The sequence below is a fragment of the Pituophis catenifer genome, unplaced genomic scaffold (assembly GCF_029215685.1).
Source record: "Pituophis catenifer annectens isolate HBS135680 unplaced genomic scaffold, rPitCat1.0.hap2 SCAF_3, whole genome shotgun sequence".
In the NCBI taxonomy this organism is placed as follows: Eukaryota; Metazoa; Chordata; class Lepidosauria; order Squamata; family Colubridae; genus Pituophis; species Pituophis catenifer.
Genome location: NW_027256883.1, coordinates 111,992,270 through 112,010,719, shown reverse-complemented (window position 1 = coordinate 112,010,719; position 18,450 = coordinate 111,992,270). Strand labels below are relative to the sequence as shown.

Below are 18,450 nucleotides of genomic sequence, written 5' to 3'. Positions count from 1 at the left end.
ATCTACACTTGAGATAGTTTAGCATTATAGAATATTGGTTTTACACCAGGGAGATTAAAACTAAAATCTCCCTTAGCTTCACCATAAACATTGGGGCATCTTTCTGTCAAATTATCCTTTCTCCCAAAGCTGTTGGGAGAATAAACATTCTGCCACAGGCTCTCTGGAAGAAGAAGTATATCTATTCCACTGCAAACTCTCTGGAAGAAGAAACAAATCTTTTTTTTAGGAATCAAAAGACAGTGGTATAAAAAGACAAACATGGTTTCACATTGTAAATAGTAAAATGTAATAAAATGTTACTCTGTATATTCTGCTCTTTGAGGATTATTTTAAGAACTATGTCCTGCTTAAGACTGTCTTTCAGAGGTTTGCCCATAGAACTCAAACCTGAGAGTAAATTTGAAACAACGGGCTCTATTATACTCTCCAGAAAAGAAATATACTCTCATTTCCAAATAATGTGCAGCATCTCTAAGGAAGTAAAAGACACATGCATAATCTAAATTCATAACTGGTCCAAAAAGAGGCTGTGGCACCAGGAAAAAAAAGGACGTTGAGGGGAGGTGCTGGAATCTGAAGAGCTCTGCGTCTCACTGCAAATGGTTAAAAATTATTTCTGCTCGACCCACAATTCAAAATAGGCACTGAATCAAAATAAATACTAATCTTTTAGCAGGAGTCTTTTCTCCAAGCTTGCTAATCTATGAACTATAAATTAATCTATAAGATATTGAAAAGACAATTAGAAAAAAGGATAGAAATACAGGTAGCCCTTGACTGATGGCCATAATTGAGCCCGTCATTATGGTCATCAGTTGTTACAGTCATAAGTTGAGGCACCATTGACTGGACCAGAAAAAGTGTTATTAAGTGAACACCTTGGTAATTAAGGAACTCAATTTTCTCTAATAGATTTTTTTTTTGCCCAAAACTGGAAGTAAACAACTGGCAAAAAATAATAATAATCTCAAATCACAGTAATGTGACCATGGGATGCTGCAAATGGCCATAAAGGTGAGCTGGTTGCCAAATGCCCAAATGTGATAATGTGATCACAAGGGAGGTGGTGGTGAGACCATTGTAACTTTGAAAAACGGTCATAAGTAGTTTTTGGATTGTCTGTTGGTTATACCAACAAAATAAGTAGTAGTTCTGCATATTCTTACCTTTGCTTTGCCAGTGCTCTGAAGAATGTGCACCATAGCACAGGCCATCTCCTCTTTGTTTCTGACACTTATGACTGGTTCCAAAACAGAGCATAATTCAGTATAATTGTTGGTTACAAATTCAGCAAACTCTTTATATTTTTCCATAGGAAGGACGATGATGGTCTGGTACCGTGACTTGATCCGGATAGATGGCACACCAGACTTTCCCTTATTGACTGTGGGAGTGCTGATGGTGTACCACTTTTCCACAAACTGTCGACCGGTGACAGTAGCTATGGGAATGCTGACCAGACCAATATAATTATTCTTATAGTTTTTCTTTTTCTTTTCAGTGTCCTTGTATATGTGGACTGTAATGTGATAGGTGGGCGGAAGGCCAGAAAACTCAAACTGTTCACCCCAGAAAATATTGTCAGCTTTTGATTTACTGGTAGTTCGGGCGACTAATATTTCATCCAGGCATATTTCACAGAAATACTTCTTCTTGGGGGCCAAACCTTTGGCTTCAATGATCCAAAGACGTAACACATTCTCATCTCGACGGCAATTATCCTGGAAACAAGAACGGTTAGTTTACTTATCACAAAGAATGTTTATTCTATGTGGTTCTTATCTTTCATAGCTACGATTATATTTTAAAATCTTTACTTTCTATTTATCTTCTTTTTAATATGGCTTATGAGATAATAAATCATTTCTGAATTCTTCTTAAGGAAAGCTCCAAATTCAACACATCACTGCATATCTGATCATGAATAGATTCCTGGCCTCTTGAAAAAAACATAGCTGAGTCCAATAGAGCAGGGGTCTCCAACCTTGGCAACTTTAAGCCTGGCGGACTTCAACTCCCAGAATTCCACAGCCAGCAAAGAGGATGACAGTCAACCGAATGATTAAAACACTAAACCAGGAGTACAGATATGCTGTGAACCTTCTTCTCAAGATGGAACACAATTCCATACTCAGAATTATATACCCACAATTTTAATATCACCAGCATCTATGGTTTAGCTGGATTACGTTTATTTTTTCAGGCAGTAATTACTCATAAAGGATTATGCTGCTACTGATAAAGAAGAAAAGAAAATAATATAATTGAGAATTTAGAAAATTCAGTTGGGTGGGTGGAGAATATCTTGGAGTCTGGTTGAGATATTGGGAAGCCATCACATCTTCTTGGCAACTGGGTGCCTCTTCCAAAATGACCTCACCTAGCACCATGTATATTAGGAGGATAATCTTCCAGTTTTATTTTTTTTAAAAAAACCTAAAATTGCCTAATGGTCAGAAATGACAGGATGGTAATTAAATCATTTGGAGAGCTAATGGTTGTTTGACAACTACTTCTGGCAAAATAAAACCATCCTGGCTGAGAGAAATTAGTACAAAGTAGTACTCCCCCCTCCAATTTATAAAGAAACAAGTTCTGAAGCATATTATAACTATTCACATTGATAAATACTAGGAAATTCCAGAGAGTTAAACAAGGTCACCACTCCTCTGTGTCTCTTATATTGTAAATCATGTACAAGAGTAATGAAAGCTCCCAAGTCCATTTGGAAGAAAGTAGATGGTCATGTTTGGCATTAATATATTAAATATTGAAATTGGCAACGTTGGCCAAAAATTACAAACAGTTTCATAATGTGATAGATTCTAAATTTGCACTGACACCCCCACATTGATCAGCATTGATCCCACTTCTCAATCATTTCCCCAAAGTATTTTGAATAATAAAATTAGTGACTAACAATGTGACATATTTACAGGTAAAAGATGTAATCTATCATACGTTTTGATCAACAAAGTCTAAATGGGCTTTATTAAGCAGTTTTCTTTCTGAGGCAGCTAATTTGATGCCACAAATCTACTTAGAAGGATATACTTGTTTGGGGAAGCCACTTGATATCCCCAGCTATTAATCAGGATGAGGTTTCTGAGGTTGCATTTTACACTATACCTTGTTAGGCTGGAGAGCCCTCCGTATGTTCTCCATCCAGATGTCTCTTTCAGCAGCAGAAGTGCAGCTAAAGCATTTACTACAAGTGGAACAAGATATCTAGAACATATTACAGAAAGTCAAGTTAAGCTTACAGTTGAGATTGTAATTGCATGAAAGGAAACAGCAGAGATACCTTAATACTTTATAACATAGTAGCTTAACGAGGAAATTTAACCAGAATACCAATACATTTATTATGTTAACACACTGGAGTATTACAAATCTCCAAGTGTCAGAAACATTATGATCTGGTTTGAAGTCTATTAATTCTGGCTGAAATGTTCACCAAATCCTCCCAATTTTGGACAGTTTTCAAAATGGAAATTTAGCCTATAAGGATGATTAAATTAATAAATTTACCTATACAGTAATAAACAGTATTGAGGGACATTTTAAATAACTGATTTTTATAGTTTATAGTAATAGTAAACAGACAGAGATAGAGATAGTAATGTTAGTCATAAACCTAAGCAATAGTTTTATCATTATTGCAAAATCATTCTTCATTTTTATTTTCCAATTTGAAGCTATATCTAACAAGGCTGTAAAGTGCTTTAGATTTAAAGAGGAAAAAAGTACTTTGAATCCACATGAGCCCTCATGTAACAATGACTTCTTAAATCAATTACTATGTGTCCCTCCAGGGATTCTATAGATATAACAGGAAGGATAATTGAAGAATTACCGAAAGAGGGTATGCACATGCCCACATGTGCTCTAAAGCACTTTTTGTCTTTTGAATCTAAAGTGGTGCACAGCCTATAAACAGTTACATTTGCTTATAAAAAGGATGTGTGCTATATAGAAAAAGGACATTTGATACTAAAGGAGATGGAAAACAATGAAAATAAGAATAATGAACAAGTTTGAAAAGAAAATCTACATAACATAGGATTGCATCAAATATTATGCTAAATATTTTGCATTAATTGACACGCCCCTTAATAAGGTTTAGATCTAGGTTATTCCTTAGCAGTACTGTGAACTGGTTACTATGGAATTTGAAACATCACACTGGGAACTGCTAAAATATGACTGTTTAAATTATTAATTAATTATATTTAAATGCTGTTTTGTTCTTTTTGAGAGAGCCACTTCCCATGAAAGATAAATCTAGGTTTGTCACTTAACTCATTGAATTTAAACTAGAAAAACGGAAATTTTTTTTTTCAAAGTTTATTTCCATTTTTAAAAACAATGCTTTACATATATATACATACAAAATTATTGCAACTAACATATACAAATATGCGCCTATACCACTAATGAAATCCGTTTCATTTCCCTCCCTTTCCTTTCATCCAAATATACCATAAATTCCAACATTCATAATAATCAGAATCTTTTTGGTTTCTAAGTAATTTCGTTAACCGATCTGCCTCTGCGCATTCTGTAATTTTCCAAATCAATTTATTCTCTGTGGGTATTAATTCGTTTTTCCATTCTTGTGCATATAATATCCTAGCTGCGGTAATAATGTGGAGGATTAAGTACCATTTTTCCTTAGATATTTTATCTGGTTTCATTTCCAATAAAAAAAGTCTCTGGTTTCAGCTTTATATTATATCCTGTATTTTCCACTATCCAATTCCGAATCTTGGACCAATATTTGCCTCCTTTGGGACACATCCACCATTGGTGATAGTATGTCCCGCTACCATTCCTGCACTTCCAACATGCCGGGGAGGCTCCCAGAAACATTCTTGCTATTCTTGCCAGGGGGATATGCCAAAAATAGACCATTTTATAAATGTTTTCCTTATAGGGGGTTGACAAAGTAAGTTTCATATTCCTATTCCATATCGCATCCCATTTATCCAGATTTGGGGAAAATCCGAGATTCCTCCCCCAGGCAATCATGGTGTCCTTAATCACCTCCTCACCAATCCATCGTGATACCAAGAACTGGTAGCACCTTGAAAGTAATTTCTTTTCAATTCCCAATAAGATTTTATCTAGCTTCTGTAGTGACCTATAAATTCCCTCCTTTCCTTTATCCCTTCTGACTCTCGACTGTATTTGGGCATATGCCCACCAATCTACACAATGATTCCAATTTGGTTCGCCCCATTAGAGGCGATAACACACTTAACACTATATAACAAGGAAACATCGTGGACTTATCAGGACTTGCTTGACCCTCAAGGGGACTTGAAGACCCGTGAAGAGCTTATGAATCAGGGCAAGAAGGTAGAAAAACAGAAGTTTTTACAGTATTGTACTGAATGAAATATCAATTAAAAATATACTGTAATTTTTTTTGCTTCCCCAAAAGGAACACATTTGCTAGGCAATTTCCATGACAATCAGGAAAAAATCTTTGATTTTCCATCAATGTGTACAGGTAGTGCTCGACTTACAACAGTTCATTTAGTGATCATTCAAAGTTACAACAGCAATGAAAAAAGTGACTTTGGACCATTTTTCACAGCTCTGACGTTGCAGCATTCCCATGATCATGGGATAAAATTTCAGATGCTTGGCAACTGGTTCATCTTTATGACCGTTGCAGTGTCCCTGGGTCATGTGATCACCTTTTGCAACCTACTGACAAGCAAAGTCAATGGGGAAGCCAGATTCACTTAACAACCAGCTTACTAACTTATCAACTGCAGTGATTCACTTAAGAACTGTGTCACGAAAAGTCGTAAAATGGGGCAAAACTCAAATTTTGGGGTCAATTGTGGTCGTAAGTTGTGGACTACCTGTATGTGTGCACATGTATGTAATTTCCATATTAAATCAATTACACTGGGATTTAGCTCAATATATATTTCAATATGTCCCAAATTCAGTTCAGTAATCTAAATGGAAAAGTTATTATTTCAATTTTCCCATTAAGAATACTAAAGGAATTCCTTTTGAAAAAACCTTTTGAAAAAATGTATTAAGGAAATTAGTTGAAAAGCTCTTGAATATATTAAACCAAAGCCAATTATTCCCAATTTGTGGTCCAGAAAAACTGCAGTTTTGAAAGATACTGGAAGCAGTCATTGATGCATACATCAAAATAATTATTTCTCCCCACTTTTTTTTAATGGCAAATATCTTAGGGAATCATTGAATCACCCAAGTACCCTCTTTCTACTTAAAATGTTTCAATATTTCAGTTGGAAACAAAGTTGCCCAAGACCAGATGATCTCCTAAAATATTGGCCATTTATTCTTAATTATTGAGTTTTTGAATCTGGGATGGTGCTGTTGCAGCATAAAAGGCATTAAGGAAAAGAAACAAGCATCTGGGCACAGGACAAAAATATTAAGTTGTGCTTCAGCTGCCTCCAATAATTTTGAGGGAAGGAAAAGGAACAGTGAATGCACAAGATTAGCTCATCTGTTATATGTTGCAAATGCTGTTGGACAAACACTTGTTAAATTTTGCAAGCATGCACCAGTAAAGACTGCAAAAAGCAATCATAAATCAAGGGAAGCTAACTAGATGACCCCTAATCATCACTGATATAATCAAAACATGCAAATTAATTCCTTATCTGATGCTGCATTACTAACATGGTTCTTAGAGATAAAAATGATGCCCAATTGTGGCACAACTTTCCATCAATTGACAATGGCCCAATAAGAAATCTCCTAGTTCCTTGTTGTTTCTCTTAGTCATTTACTGCCATGTTTTCTTAAGACTGAAAAGAGTGATCATTTCTGTTCAATAACTGATATCAGCTATCTCATGTACATGAAGATCATCTGATCATCAGATAATCCACAACCTTCTCATGTTAAATCTAAAGAAATAAAATTTGTTACTGTTACAAAATTGAAAGAATAAAAAGATCAAGACGATCAAACACCATATATCAGTCTTCCACTATAGTTTTCTTTCTTGGAATAAAATGAATACCTTTGTTGTGTATTTACCTCAAAGCAGAAGTCTCGTCCAATTATACTGCTATGAAGTGGCATGACAAAGACTTTGTCATCAGTCCCAAGATCCAAAGTCTCAATAGGACCTCCTGGACTTAGCAAAGATTCATGGGAAAAAGATTGTTTCAGCTTTGACAAGCCAGGGGACCTGTATAAAGACAGTAGAAGATGGAAATAAGACACCAAGAAAAAAAGGAGGTGATTTAATAAAATTTAAATTTAAAAGCATTTTTAAAGATTTGCCTCATTCCAAATATTGGTTGGGAATCCCTAACAAATGCCTGTCAAGATTTAGCAAACTCAGAAACATAAAACAATTTTACTTTTAGAATTTTGCATTCTGAATTATTGGTGAATGGTTCAAATGTTTTTCTATATGTTTCATAGAATCCAAAATCCTACTAGTAACCTCCAAAGGCTGTATATTTTTTATTCACTACAAATGAAAATGTTACATTTATAGAGCTGTACAGTTTCTCTTCCTTCCCCTCCCTATCAGGTAGATTCCTCTAAAAATAATGCAAAGAGTCCTCTGAAAATTAAAAAAAAAAGGTTTCTGAGTGTGTTGTTTGTATCAATCTTGCTTATTTTTTGAAGGAGCTTAGAGTAACAGACATATTTTTTTGTATTTCATGTTAGAAACAATCCCCCAAAGCAGGATTGGCAGAAAGAGAATGGGGTCAAAGTAATGCAATAAGTCAGTCAAAAATCTGAACCAGCTTCCAAGCACATTATCCTCTACGCTCACTATTAATATTCCCTTTTCCAAAAATACAAATGGGATACAAACAATGACAGATCTATTACTCTTATACTAAAATGTATCACAATCTATGAGGGTGGGGTGGGGTTTTTGTTTTAGAAATAGCACAGGAAGATAGATAATCTTACTAATCATATTCAGGCATTATATTAATTTGGCATGCTCTACTTGGGTGCATTCCTAATCAGCCATCTTCCTACTGAAGGGATTTCAATGGTTTCCAGGAGACAAGCTAAGAGAAAAATCTTTTTACAGCACTTGAGTTTGAATTGCATCTAAGAGGCCATCATAAAAAAAACCCCTGCAAGTTGGGATGACACAAAAACAAAAGGACCTTACTTCCTTCTTCTCATGTCATATTAAGAATTTAGGAGAGCCAGTGGCAAACCAGTTTCAAAATATTGCCAAGGAAACTGCAAGGATTTGCCCATGTGGTTGCCACGAATCTATGTGGACTCGAAAACCACTGCCACCACAACAGACACAAGTTTTGGGATTGCTAGGAGCCATATCCATGGCTTTCCTGACTTCAGGCTATGATCCCTTTTCTTAATATTTGTAGCTTTGATTGCGCTTTACTATGATCAACTAAACTGGATGTGAGCCTTGTGATTGGTATTTCTTATGATCTGCTATTGCTAGAATGCAATTCTTTTTACTGGTATTGGCCACAGTGAAGCATCAGCTGCTATTTCAGTAACGTTCAGTTTCCAGTAACCATTCCATAAAAGATTTCCATTTAGCTAGAATTCATTAAAGATAATCATAATAATAGAAATTTGTAGATTTATGCAGTTTGCTTATCTTTGGAATGCTTATCCTGATTCCGGGATAATTATTAGGAAGGAAATTAATGTTTGTATTTCAAGTCATCATAGAGCAAGGATTACAAGAGATAATCAGGCACATAATAGGGAATACGCATTGAAAGAAATGTGCTAGCACTGTTTGCCTCGTGTCCTTTAGCTCCCAGCACTGAGTGTGCTAGGCAAACAATTGGCATGGCACATTTCTTTCAATGTGTATGCCATTGTGTGCCTTCCTACTCTTTTGCAATCCGTTCCTCTTCAATTTCTCCAATCTATAAGGGAAAAGGAGAATGAACCAGCACAGGACAGATTGCCTAAAATGATTGCTTGCTTACACAATATCTCCAGTTTTTGAAAGAGAAAAATGAGCCAGGCACAGAACAAAATATACTAACTGATGTAATGATAAGCACGGGATTGAGAGAAAGGTGCTGTGAAGGTTGTAAAAGCATGACTTAGTTGCAAAGTTATTTTTTCAGCAATGTTCCACAGTAACTTCTGATGATTTATTGCACAAGACAGTTGACAAGTGAGGTCTACCTGTTTTGAGAATAGATAATACAAGTAGTCCTTGACTTACAATCACAACTGGGACCAGAATTTATGTTGAGACTATTGTTAAGCCCAATTTTGTTATCTTTTCTTGGTCATGGTTAAGTGAATCAGTGCAGTTGTTAAGTGAATTACATAGTTGTTTAGCAAAACCAACTTCCCCCATTGGGAAGCATTGACTCTGCTCAGTGGAAAGTACCTGGGAAAGTCACAAATAGCGATCACATGATCCAGAAATGCTGCAACCATTGTAAATATATAGCAGTTGCCAAGTGCCCACATTTTGATCATGTGACCACAAGGATGCTGCAAAGGTTGTAAATGTAATGGGCCGGTGGCAAGTCAGTTTTTTCAGTGCCATTGTAACTTTAAGTGATTGTTATATGAATGGTTGCAAGTTGAAGACTACCATACTGGATTAGATACACAGTCCTGGTTATAAAGGAAGTAAAGATCTGCACACTTCAAATAGAGTATTTCTATGCATTGAAGCAGTGATCTGATTTTGGGGGAGCATAAAAAAAAGGATGTGAATGATTTAATGGACTGATTCATTAAGCCCAAAATACTTCTTCTAAATCATGGGCATAGTGCTATTATCAAGTAAGTCTTATAAAGGAAGTTTTACAAAATACTCCATTTTGAATATCCCAAAAGAAAATTCAAAAGTCTCAAAGTTCCTAATTGTACATCCCAATTCTTAGCAAATGTTGAAAAGTAGAGGGAAAGCTACTCTGCTTTATGGAGTAGCGAGAGCCTATATAACACCTACGAGGTATGGTTGGATTAATAGAGATGAACATTTGAGCAGTGGTTGGATCTGCAACTTGAGGCAAGCTCACTAGAAACTGGTTTTTTTTTAAAAAAAAAAAACCACACACACATTAAAATTTGTAGATGTTTGAAGTAGAATTAAACAGGATATTTTTCACCCAGTGATATTGTTGTTGCAATAGAAAAGCAGCATATTAACTACAATATTATTTAAAAATGGAAATATTAGATCCAGATATTAGATCACCTTTTTGCATACTCTCCCTTTCTGGCTGTTAATAACCCAACAACTGCAAAAGCTTTTTGACACAATTTGATATCCATTTTTAAAAACTTAAATGCACCGCATTTAACTTTATAAAAAATGTATTCATGCAATCTTTTGGCAGCATATTTAAAAATAAATAGTTATTTCTTTATCATTTCTCCTTTATTCTGGAGTTAAAATTGTTCTCAAATTAAATTTCTATAGTTTGGGTTAGAAGGAATTTGGTACCTCCTTTTCTGACTAACCAATCTTAGGTTACAAAAGAGAAGGAAGACAAATTGTGCATTGTCAACCTATTTTCCCCTCTCTTCTATCCCAACCACTCCTTACCTCACTCCAATTTAAATCCTACATCAGCCTACCCCCTGCATGAATCCAGTGAAGGGAATTACGACTCATGAAAGCTTATAATAAAATTGGTTAGTCACAAAGGTGCTACCAGACTCCTCCACCATAGACTAATGCAGCTCTTCTCTTATGATATCTAAAATTTGGATTGGTGACATAATTGCTGCAGCTTTTAGTATGCAATAGCTCTTAAGAAAATTCCATTTTCTTCTAATGAGGTTCTGTCCATTTCAAATTGTAAATTTAAGTTTTGGTTAGTATTTACAGAAAAGAGAAAGAGAGCAGGAAATATTTTGCAACCAGTTTCTTTCCATTCCAAAGTTATCAGTTTGGTTTTCTGGTATTACTCCTATGCTTTTAAACGTCAATTAAGACTATTCCCTGCCTTAATTTTTCAAGCTTTTAAAAGGCATATCTATAGGGCCACTTAAAAAGGGAACATTGTTACCCTAAATTTTTTAATGTTAAATCATTGTTCACCAATTTAGGTTTTTTTATTATTATTATTTATTTATTTTATTTTATTTTTATACCGCCCTTCTCCTGCAGGACTCAGGGCGGTGTACAGCCGAGATAAAACATAGCATATAAAATTTAAAAACAGTTTAAAAAACAATTAAATAATTTCGCCCCAAAATTTTAAACAACCCAATTAAAACCAAATTCAGTTAAAACTGAGAGGATGGGATCAAGCCAGCCCGGCTAGATGGAATAAGTGTGTTTTCAGGGCCCGACGAAAAGTCCGGAGGTCTGATATCGTGCGTATCTCAGGGGGTTTAAGGTTTAAGAAAAAGCATGTAAGCAACTGGAAGAGTTTGTTTTATTTTTCCCTCAGATCAACAATCCCAATTTAGAGCTCCTGAACAGGCAAAATGTTTCAATTTACAGGAAAGAATAGAGAAATAATAACAACAAAACATGTTTGAAAAGAAGTGACACAAACGGTCCAATGCAGTGTGAAAAGCCTGTGCGAGTATTTTCTGAAAAATCTGTTTCGTTCAAATTGCTGCTACTACCAGTACAAACCTAACATGTTTGTCTTGCACTGTCACCAATATGAACAAGCAAAGCATATCTTACATGTGTGTGGCAGAAGCCAATCTTTAAAAAAAAATTTTTTTTGAAATTGCTTTCTAAGCACAGCTATAACAAGCTCTTTTTGAAACCCCCTGGAAGTCCAAAAAATAAAGAAGTGAAGGCCAGGAAGAGACATCTTTTCCAACATTCTCTTTACACCAAGGGAACATCCAAAGAAAAGGCAAATCATCACAAGCATAACTTTTTAGCACAACTTGCACTGCTAGATCCTTGCAGACAAATAACCAGCACACCTACATGAAACAATTGTTCAGCCACCTGACTGTGCATCCCCAAATCATAGCGGTGCCATGTGTCCTGATACCCACACACCTCCTTCTCTTTGGCTACATTGCAGAAGAGGAACTCCTCAGGGCAAAGGCTGCAATGCCCTCATTCAGTGGCAGGTACGGGTCAATGCTTCTGCTTCAGAGCTCGACAGAGGTACTTCCAAGAAGAGCCAGGACAAACAATTTGCGGGAGCAAAGCCACGCTCCTTACCCAAGCTCTGTTCCCTTATCACTCACCCTCTGCCTCCCATCCCTCAGGTGACAAAAACAAGGTTGCTGGTACGTGCCCAGCTCACTCAGCCCTGGGTCTGTTGCCATGGTGCTGCATCCATAAGGAGATTAGGGAGGAAGACAGCAGGGAGAAGCAGCAGTGGCAGAGCTCAGGGAGCACTCTTGGCAAACACCGCAAAGGTGTGACCTTTCAGATGAGGAGTTCCTCCGTTTCCTTCAAGATATAGACACAAGATCTCTGAGCAAGAGAAATGGAGTAGGGGAGATGAAGAGTACAACAAAAAGCTTTATACATATTTCCCACTTAGAGGCCTTTTAGTGGCAAAGCAGGCTGTATCCTCTGTTGATCTCTGTTTAGCTTCCTATGGAGGTATCAAGAATTCAAAAGGAGCAGATTCCTAAAAATATATAGGTTCATGTAGCCAAAACTCAGATGGAATCCTGCAAATGGAAATTTGAGAGAGGGGGGGGGGAGGGAGGGAGGGAGAGAACCCACACACATACTCCATATCAATCTTCCACATTTTAAATTTGTATTTCTTCCTGTTATCAGATAAAGGCTGCTCCAAGCTTTTCTTATGAATTCTCCACAACACACATTTCCCTCCAATACATTTCAGAGATAATGTACAAAGGCAGGGAAATCACCACAAAGTAATACCAAATGCTCTGTGTATAGATTTCACACATCCACACCACACATATATACTGTATGATATATCAACACTGATTAGTTTAAAAAACCATATGGCACACAAGAAACTCCAGAAACTGGATTAGAAACTCTAGAGATTAATAATTTCACACCTAGTCAGATTTTCTTCCCACCTGGGTCCATTTTATTTACAATTTCTGTTATCTGATCTGTGTGATTTTATTTTTCTGCATGCGGCTAAGTTTTGTTATGCTGTTAATTTACTTAAACTGAATTCTGGGACGCTTCCAACCAACCACAATTTGTAAAGTAGGCCATGTTTTTATTTTATCCATTTTATCATTATTCCGTTACATAATGGTTTTCATTTGCTGCCTCAGAATTTAGCTTCTTTGTTTTTGAATTGTTCAAAAACTTTAAGTTTACTAATACTACTAACAGGGGTCCAGTGTACACAATTATCACATTCCGCAGGAGAGCATAGGGATGTTCAATAATGTACAGTGCTTCCATAGACTGAATTGCACATTAGAAAGTCTGTCTGTGGCTTGAAACCAACTTCAAATTCTTTTTTCTATATTAGTCTCAAAATCTTATGCAATGTGTTAACCAAATACAATTGTCTTAGATATTGTTAAATCACACCATAAAAAAGCAGCAGTTGTCAATACTGCTAGTTCATAAACATTATATGCTAATAAAGAAGCATTGGAATGAAAATAATTGTCTATCTAGAAAGATAATGTGATTGTGTTGCAGAACAGAAATCTCATCTGACATCCCAGAGCTTCTAAGAAGGCACTTTGACCAATGGCTTTCAGCATGGAGATAAGAATCCAAAGCCACTTCATTGGTTTCTAATGACCAGCACATTTCACTTTATGCATGAACATACAGTATGTCTTTATTTCTTTCCCAGAGTTTCATTGGCCTCTCAAATATTTACTTCATTTCCAGTTAAACTGGATTATTAACTCCCCCTCCCCAATTCTTTATCTTTCACATAAGATAAAAAAGGAGACAGATAATAGGTAACTGCAATTTTTCTCTGCAGAAGTTAATGATGAAATAATCATATAATCTCTATTAAATTAAATATTTTTTAAATGAAGATTAAATCACAGTTTATTTTGGCCTTGTCCTACTATCATTGTGGAAAATGAATATTGCTTCACCGCTGAAAAGGTTAAAAGTGATTCCTAATTTGCAAAGTCATGGACTCCTGCCTTAACTAACAGCATTCGGTCTGTTCTAGTTAACACTCTGTGAACTTCACTGTGAAATATCTATATTTAGATTCAAAACAGAACATTTTATAGCTTGAATCACTTCTATAATGGTTGGAGAAATCTGTCTCAGCCTCAAAACAACTTTTTCAAATTAAAAAGCAGAGTCTGAGCTTGAAAATTATTCAGAATCAAAATGTTTTATATATCCTTACTTACCATTACATTTATAGCTCACAAATTATACCGCTAATCCTGTAGCTCACTAGTTTCCTCCCAGTAGGTCACATGTTTAAAAAAAAAAAGGCTGGATGCACATAAATAAAATAATTAAAAAATAGTGTCCACTGATGTAATTTGTTAAAGTGAACTGCCACTGACTATGTCAAGAACTTTCCTGTCCTTTTTGTTCAACACCAGGATAAAAGAGTGCCATGTAACTGCATCCTTACTGGTTGAATGATTGCTCTGATCATGTTGATGCAAGGTGCTATTATAAGCAGAAGTTACCATCCATTATCAACTAGGCACTTTGCCTTGTGCTGGCTATAGCAACTATTCTATCACTATCCAAGATTAAGAAAGAAACTATCTGTTCCTCTGTTTATTGTGTGGCAACCAAGAATTTCACTAACCTTCTGAAGTTAGTAACTTTTTCATTCTCATATTGGTTCAGATAGCACACAACACGAATGTGATCATGCCATTCTACCACCCAATCTGACAACCAACAATAGTTTTTTTAAGAAGAGGGTAGAGAAGAGTTGATTACTCTCTGCATATGAAGTGCACGTGCTGCTTCTGACCTATTTAAAGTCTGGAGTCTAAATTGCAGGTTTCAATTATGATTACTCTGAGTCAGAGTGGCAAGAAATTAAAATAATTCCAAAGGATTGCAAATCTCTCGGAAGCAAATTTAAGGCTGGTACTAACACAATACCAATATCACCCATAATCTAATTCAATCTAACCATATGAACAAATCAAGGAAGTTTAATTATAGGTAGCATTCATTCACCAAAATGAGATTAGACTCTTCATAGACTTAATATAGCTGATTTAAAATGCCACATACAGTTCCCTAAATTACTCTTCCTAGTCAAATGCTTACACTCATAAACCTTACACTGCATGACATATTCAAGCAAATAGGAAGTGAGCCATATCTAGGTCCTTATTGCAGTTTGGTTTCTAGACTCACTGAACAGCTTTCGGCAACTTTCTTTCTCAGGCTTACTCAGCAGAATGATAACTTAGAAAAGCCAATCTTCCAAGTCTGAAGTGTAATAAACAGAAACTGCACTACATTTGCTACTTAAATGTATACATGTGTGCGAGAAAGTTGCCAGCATAGAAGGTGGTGGAAAACCAAAATTACCATTTTTTCACAGGGTTCTGGGTCCCTTTGCAATCATTACCTATCTGCTACTGTTTGCCACTTTTAAAAAAAACTTTGAAAAGGCTCTTGCACTGAATGACTCCAGCTAACTTGGAATCCTACGGCACTACTTAACAAAGTACAATGGGATGAAATAACTGATGGCAAACAAACAAACAAAAGTCTTTTGCTACATTACTTTTGACAGGAAGCTGAGGCACCATACTGGTGTTACACTCAAGGTTTCACTGTTAGTTACTGTGCAGTAGGCTTATCAATTCTGATTCATTGAAGGAGAACAGAATAGTAGGGCCACTCAAGCACACAATATTCACGGAAATATTATATACAGATTATGGAGCAACAATGAGGCAAAGTGGCTAGCAGACTCTTACTCCTCCAAATCAAAGAGAAGCAAAACCCACCTCATTATTTATAACCCTATAAATTAGGGTTAGAAACCAGGCAAGAAAGTAATGAAAAATATAAAACGAAAGCCTGCAGTATGACACTGTTAAGCTGATCTGCCAGGATTCTTTGTACTGCAAGAGGACATTTTTTCAAAAAAAGACCCACCTAGAGTAGAAAGAGTACCGTTTTACCAAGAACCCCAAAGCCATGGCTATTAGATACTGCAGAACCCAGGAGATGCCATTCTCTGGAAGTATGGAGAGGATCCTCTGACAATCTGCAGCTGTCTGATAATACCATAAAATGACTTTTACTAAATCAGGCCGATTCTCACATGGCAATAAATCCCAAGACGGTAAAACCTCTCCCAGCTGTCCACTGAGCTTTAACTGCAGCCATTGACATATGTAATCTATCTCAGTCATCATTATGCCCCCTCCCCCATTATAAGCAAAACTAAAAGGAAGGATTTCCAGGGCCGGTAAGAAAAATCATCAATCCCTTACATTACCTAACTGGTACAATCAACTGCCTATATACTCAATATAAAAACCTGGTGATTTGTTTTTCTTTTTTTAAAACAAAATTTCACAAGTGAAACGCAGGATTATTTTAACTTTCTTAATCACCTGCATAAAGAGCAAAACAAAGCAGCAGACACAAATCATACAGGAAGAAGCATGTGTCCAATTCAATATAATTTCTTGCATCTCCAAAAATCCTTCATGGAGTAGGAGACCAAAATATGCCTGAAGTACAAGCTGAAGCATGTCAGGCGATATCAGAAATGAGATCGTACTGGAAGGATAATTTGCTTCAGACTCTGCTAAGGGAGACCTGCAATGGCAGGGGGATTTCTAAGAAATTGGAAAGTGCGTGTAATACACAAATAGCTGGGAACAGCTGTTCGTGGCAAGTCAAAAACAAAAACAAAGCTTACAAAAAAGAGAGAACGCTTGTTACATCTACGTAGAATTATACACATTTAGAGATCGGATCAAGATCAAGATTGATCCTACTGATCAAGGCATCACAAGGTTTTCTACAATTTCAGTTAAAATGTTTTGTAGTTGGTTGCAGTCTTCTTCTGAGTTTCTATAGTATAAATCTGATGAAATACAAATGTATACAGCTATTTTTCATATGAAAATAATCCTATTCTGTCTTTCTTATAATTGAAAGATTCCATGATGGAAATAAGAGACTTGGCTATTTTTATTTTCATAATAATAATAATAATAATAATAATAATAATAATAATAATAATAATAATAATAGTAATAGTAATAATAATAATAATTTTATTTCTATACCGCCCTTCTCCCGAAGGACTCAGGGCGGTGTACAGCCTATTTAAAAACACAAGACAAACATCAATTTAAAATTTAAAATTATTAAATAAATTTGGCTCCATTTAAAACCCCAGAAATTTAAAATACCCCAATTTATAATTATCATGTCGATAGCCCGGCCTGGTGGAACAACAGGGTCTCATAGTAAATTGAACATGAAAATGCTTATATCCAGTTAAGTATAGTTTCTCTAACTGGTAAATACAGTAAGTCCATTGGCAGGACAAAAAACAAGTAAAGCAAGTCCATTAATTAATCCTTGCAGACAAATAACCGATAAACTGATAAATAAGGCGAACCTGATAGAAAGCTCCCCTGGATTGAGGAGGGAATGGAGATTTTACAGTATCCTTCCCCTGGAGTGGAAAGGGAATGGAGATTTTACAGTATCCTTCCCCTGCCTCACCTACAAGCCACGCCCACCAAGCCATGCCACGCCCATCAAGCCACACCACACAATCATTTTAATATTTGTATTCTGTTTTCATTCTTGTTTTTCAGTTAAGACACAAAAAAGAAAAGGGCAAGGTTTTTTTTTAAATACTAGCACACTAGCAATAAAATCATTTTAATCCATGTAATCTATTTAAAGCCAACAGAGAATGAATATATAATAATTTCTATTTGACAGTATTTATAGACCAGTCCAGTCTTGGTAACTGTGGGCATTGTACATAAACAATCTAAACTATGAATATGTACATTAAAATATACCCATTTACTCATTTTAAAAAAAATCACAAAACCCAGATGAGTGCCAGAATCATTCTAGCGTATTAAGGCACTCTGAAATAAAAAAATGTTTTATGCAAACAGAATACAGGCTAACCCTGGAATTATGTAATAGGGAGGGCTGTTACTTAGAAGGCTGGCTTTCTGGTCCAGTCAAAACTTCCCATCAATTTTAACATCAAGGAAGGTCATTCCATTTCCTTTCCCCCAAACCTGAGATGATTCTATGCCTTGAATACAGCCTGAAAAATGATGACTGTACCAAGTGTTTGTTGCCATATGATTGGCGGTACTAAATTGACCTTGCCTGGTTCAGAAGAGGGTTCAAATGGTTAAGACATGAGCAGCAGTAACTGCAAAGAGAGCTGGTTTGGGCACTTTACATCTTACGTCACAATTTTCCCAAGATATTCATCAGGCACAGCAATCTTTACACCCAGGAAGCAAACAATTATTATTTCTTCAAGACTTAGGACTCCTCTTGCTCATCTCTGTTTTTATTTGCTTCTCTTTGCCAGTTCTTCACAATGA

The 18,450-nt window shown here is 36.0% G+C and overlaps 1 protein-coding gene across 3 annotated transcripts in view; it reads right to left on the bottom strand.

Moving 5' to 3' along the window:
* RASAL2 (RAS protein activator like 2) overlaps positions 1 to 18,450 on the bottom strand; it is a 227,694-nt gene that overhangs the window by 31,126 nt on the left and 178,118 nt on the right. For all 3 annotated transcript variants that reach the window (XM_070939241.1, XM_070939238.1, XM_070939240.1), the window contains exons 6-8: positions 7,048 to 7,201; positions 3,133 to 3,231; positions 1,170 to 1,724 (exon numbers count right to left, since the gene is read on the bottom strand). In XM_070939241.1, coding sequence (XP_070795342.1) covers positions 1,170 to 1,724; positions 3,133 to 3,231; positions 7,048 to 7,201 — 808 coding nt within the window. The remainder of the gene's footprint in view (positions 1 to 1,169; positions 1,725 to 3,132; positions 3,232 to 7,047; positions 7,202 to 18,450) is intronic.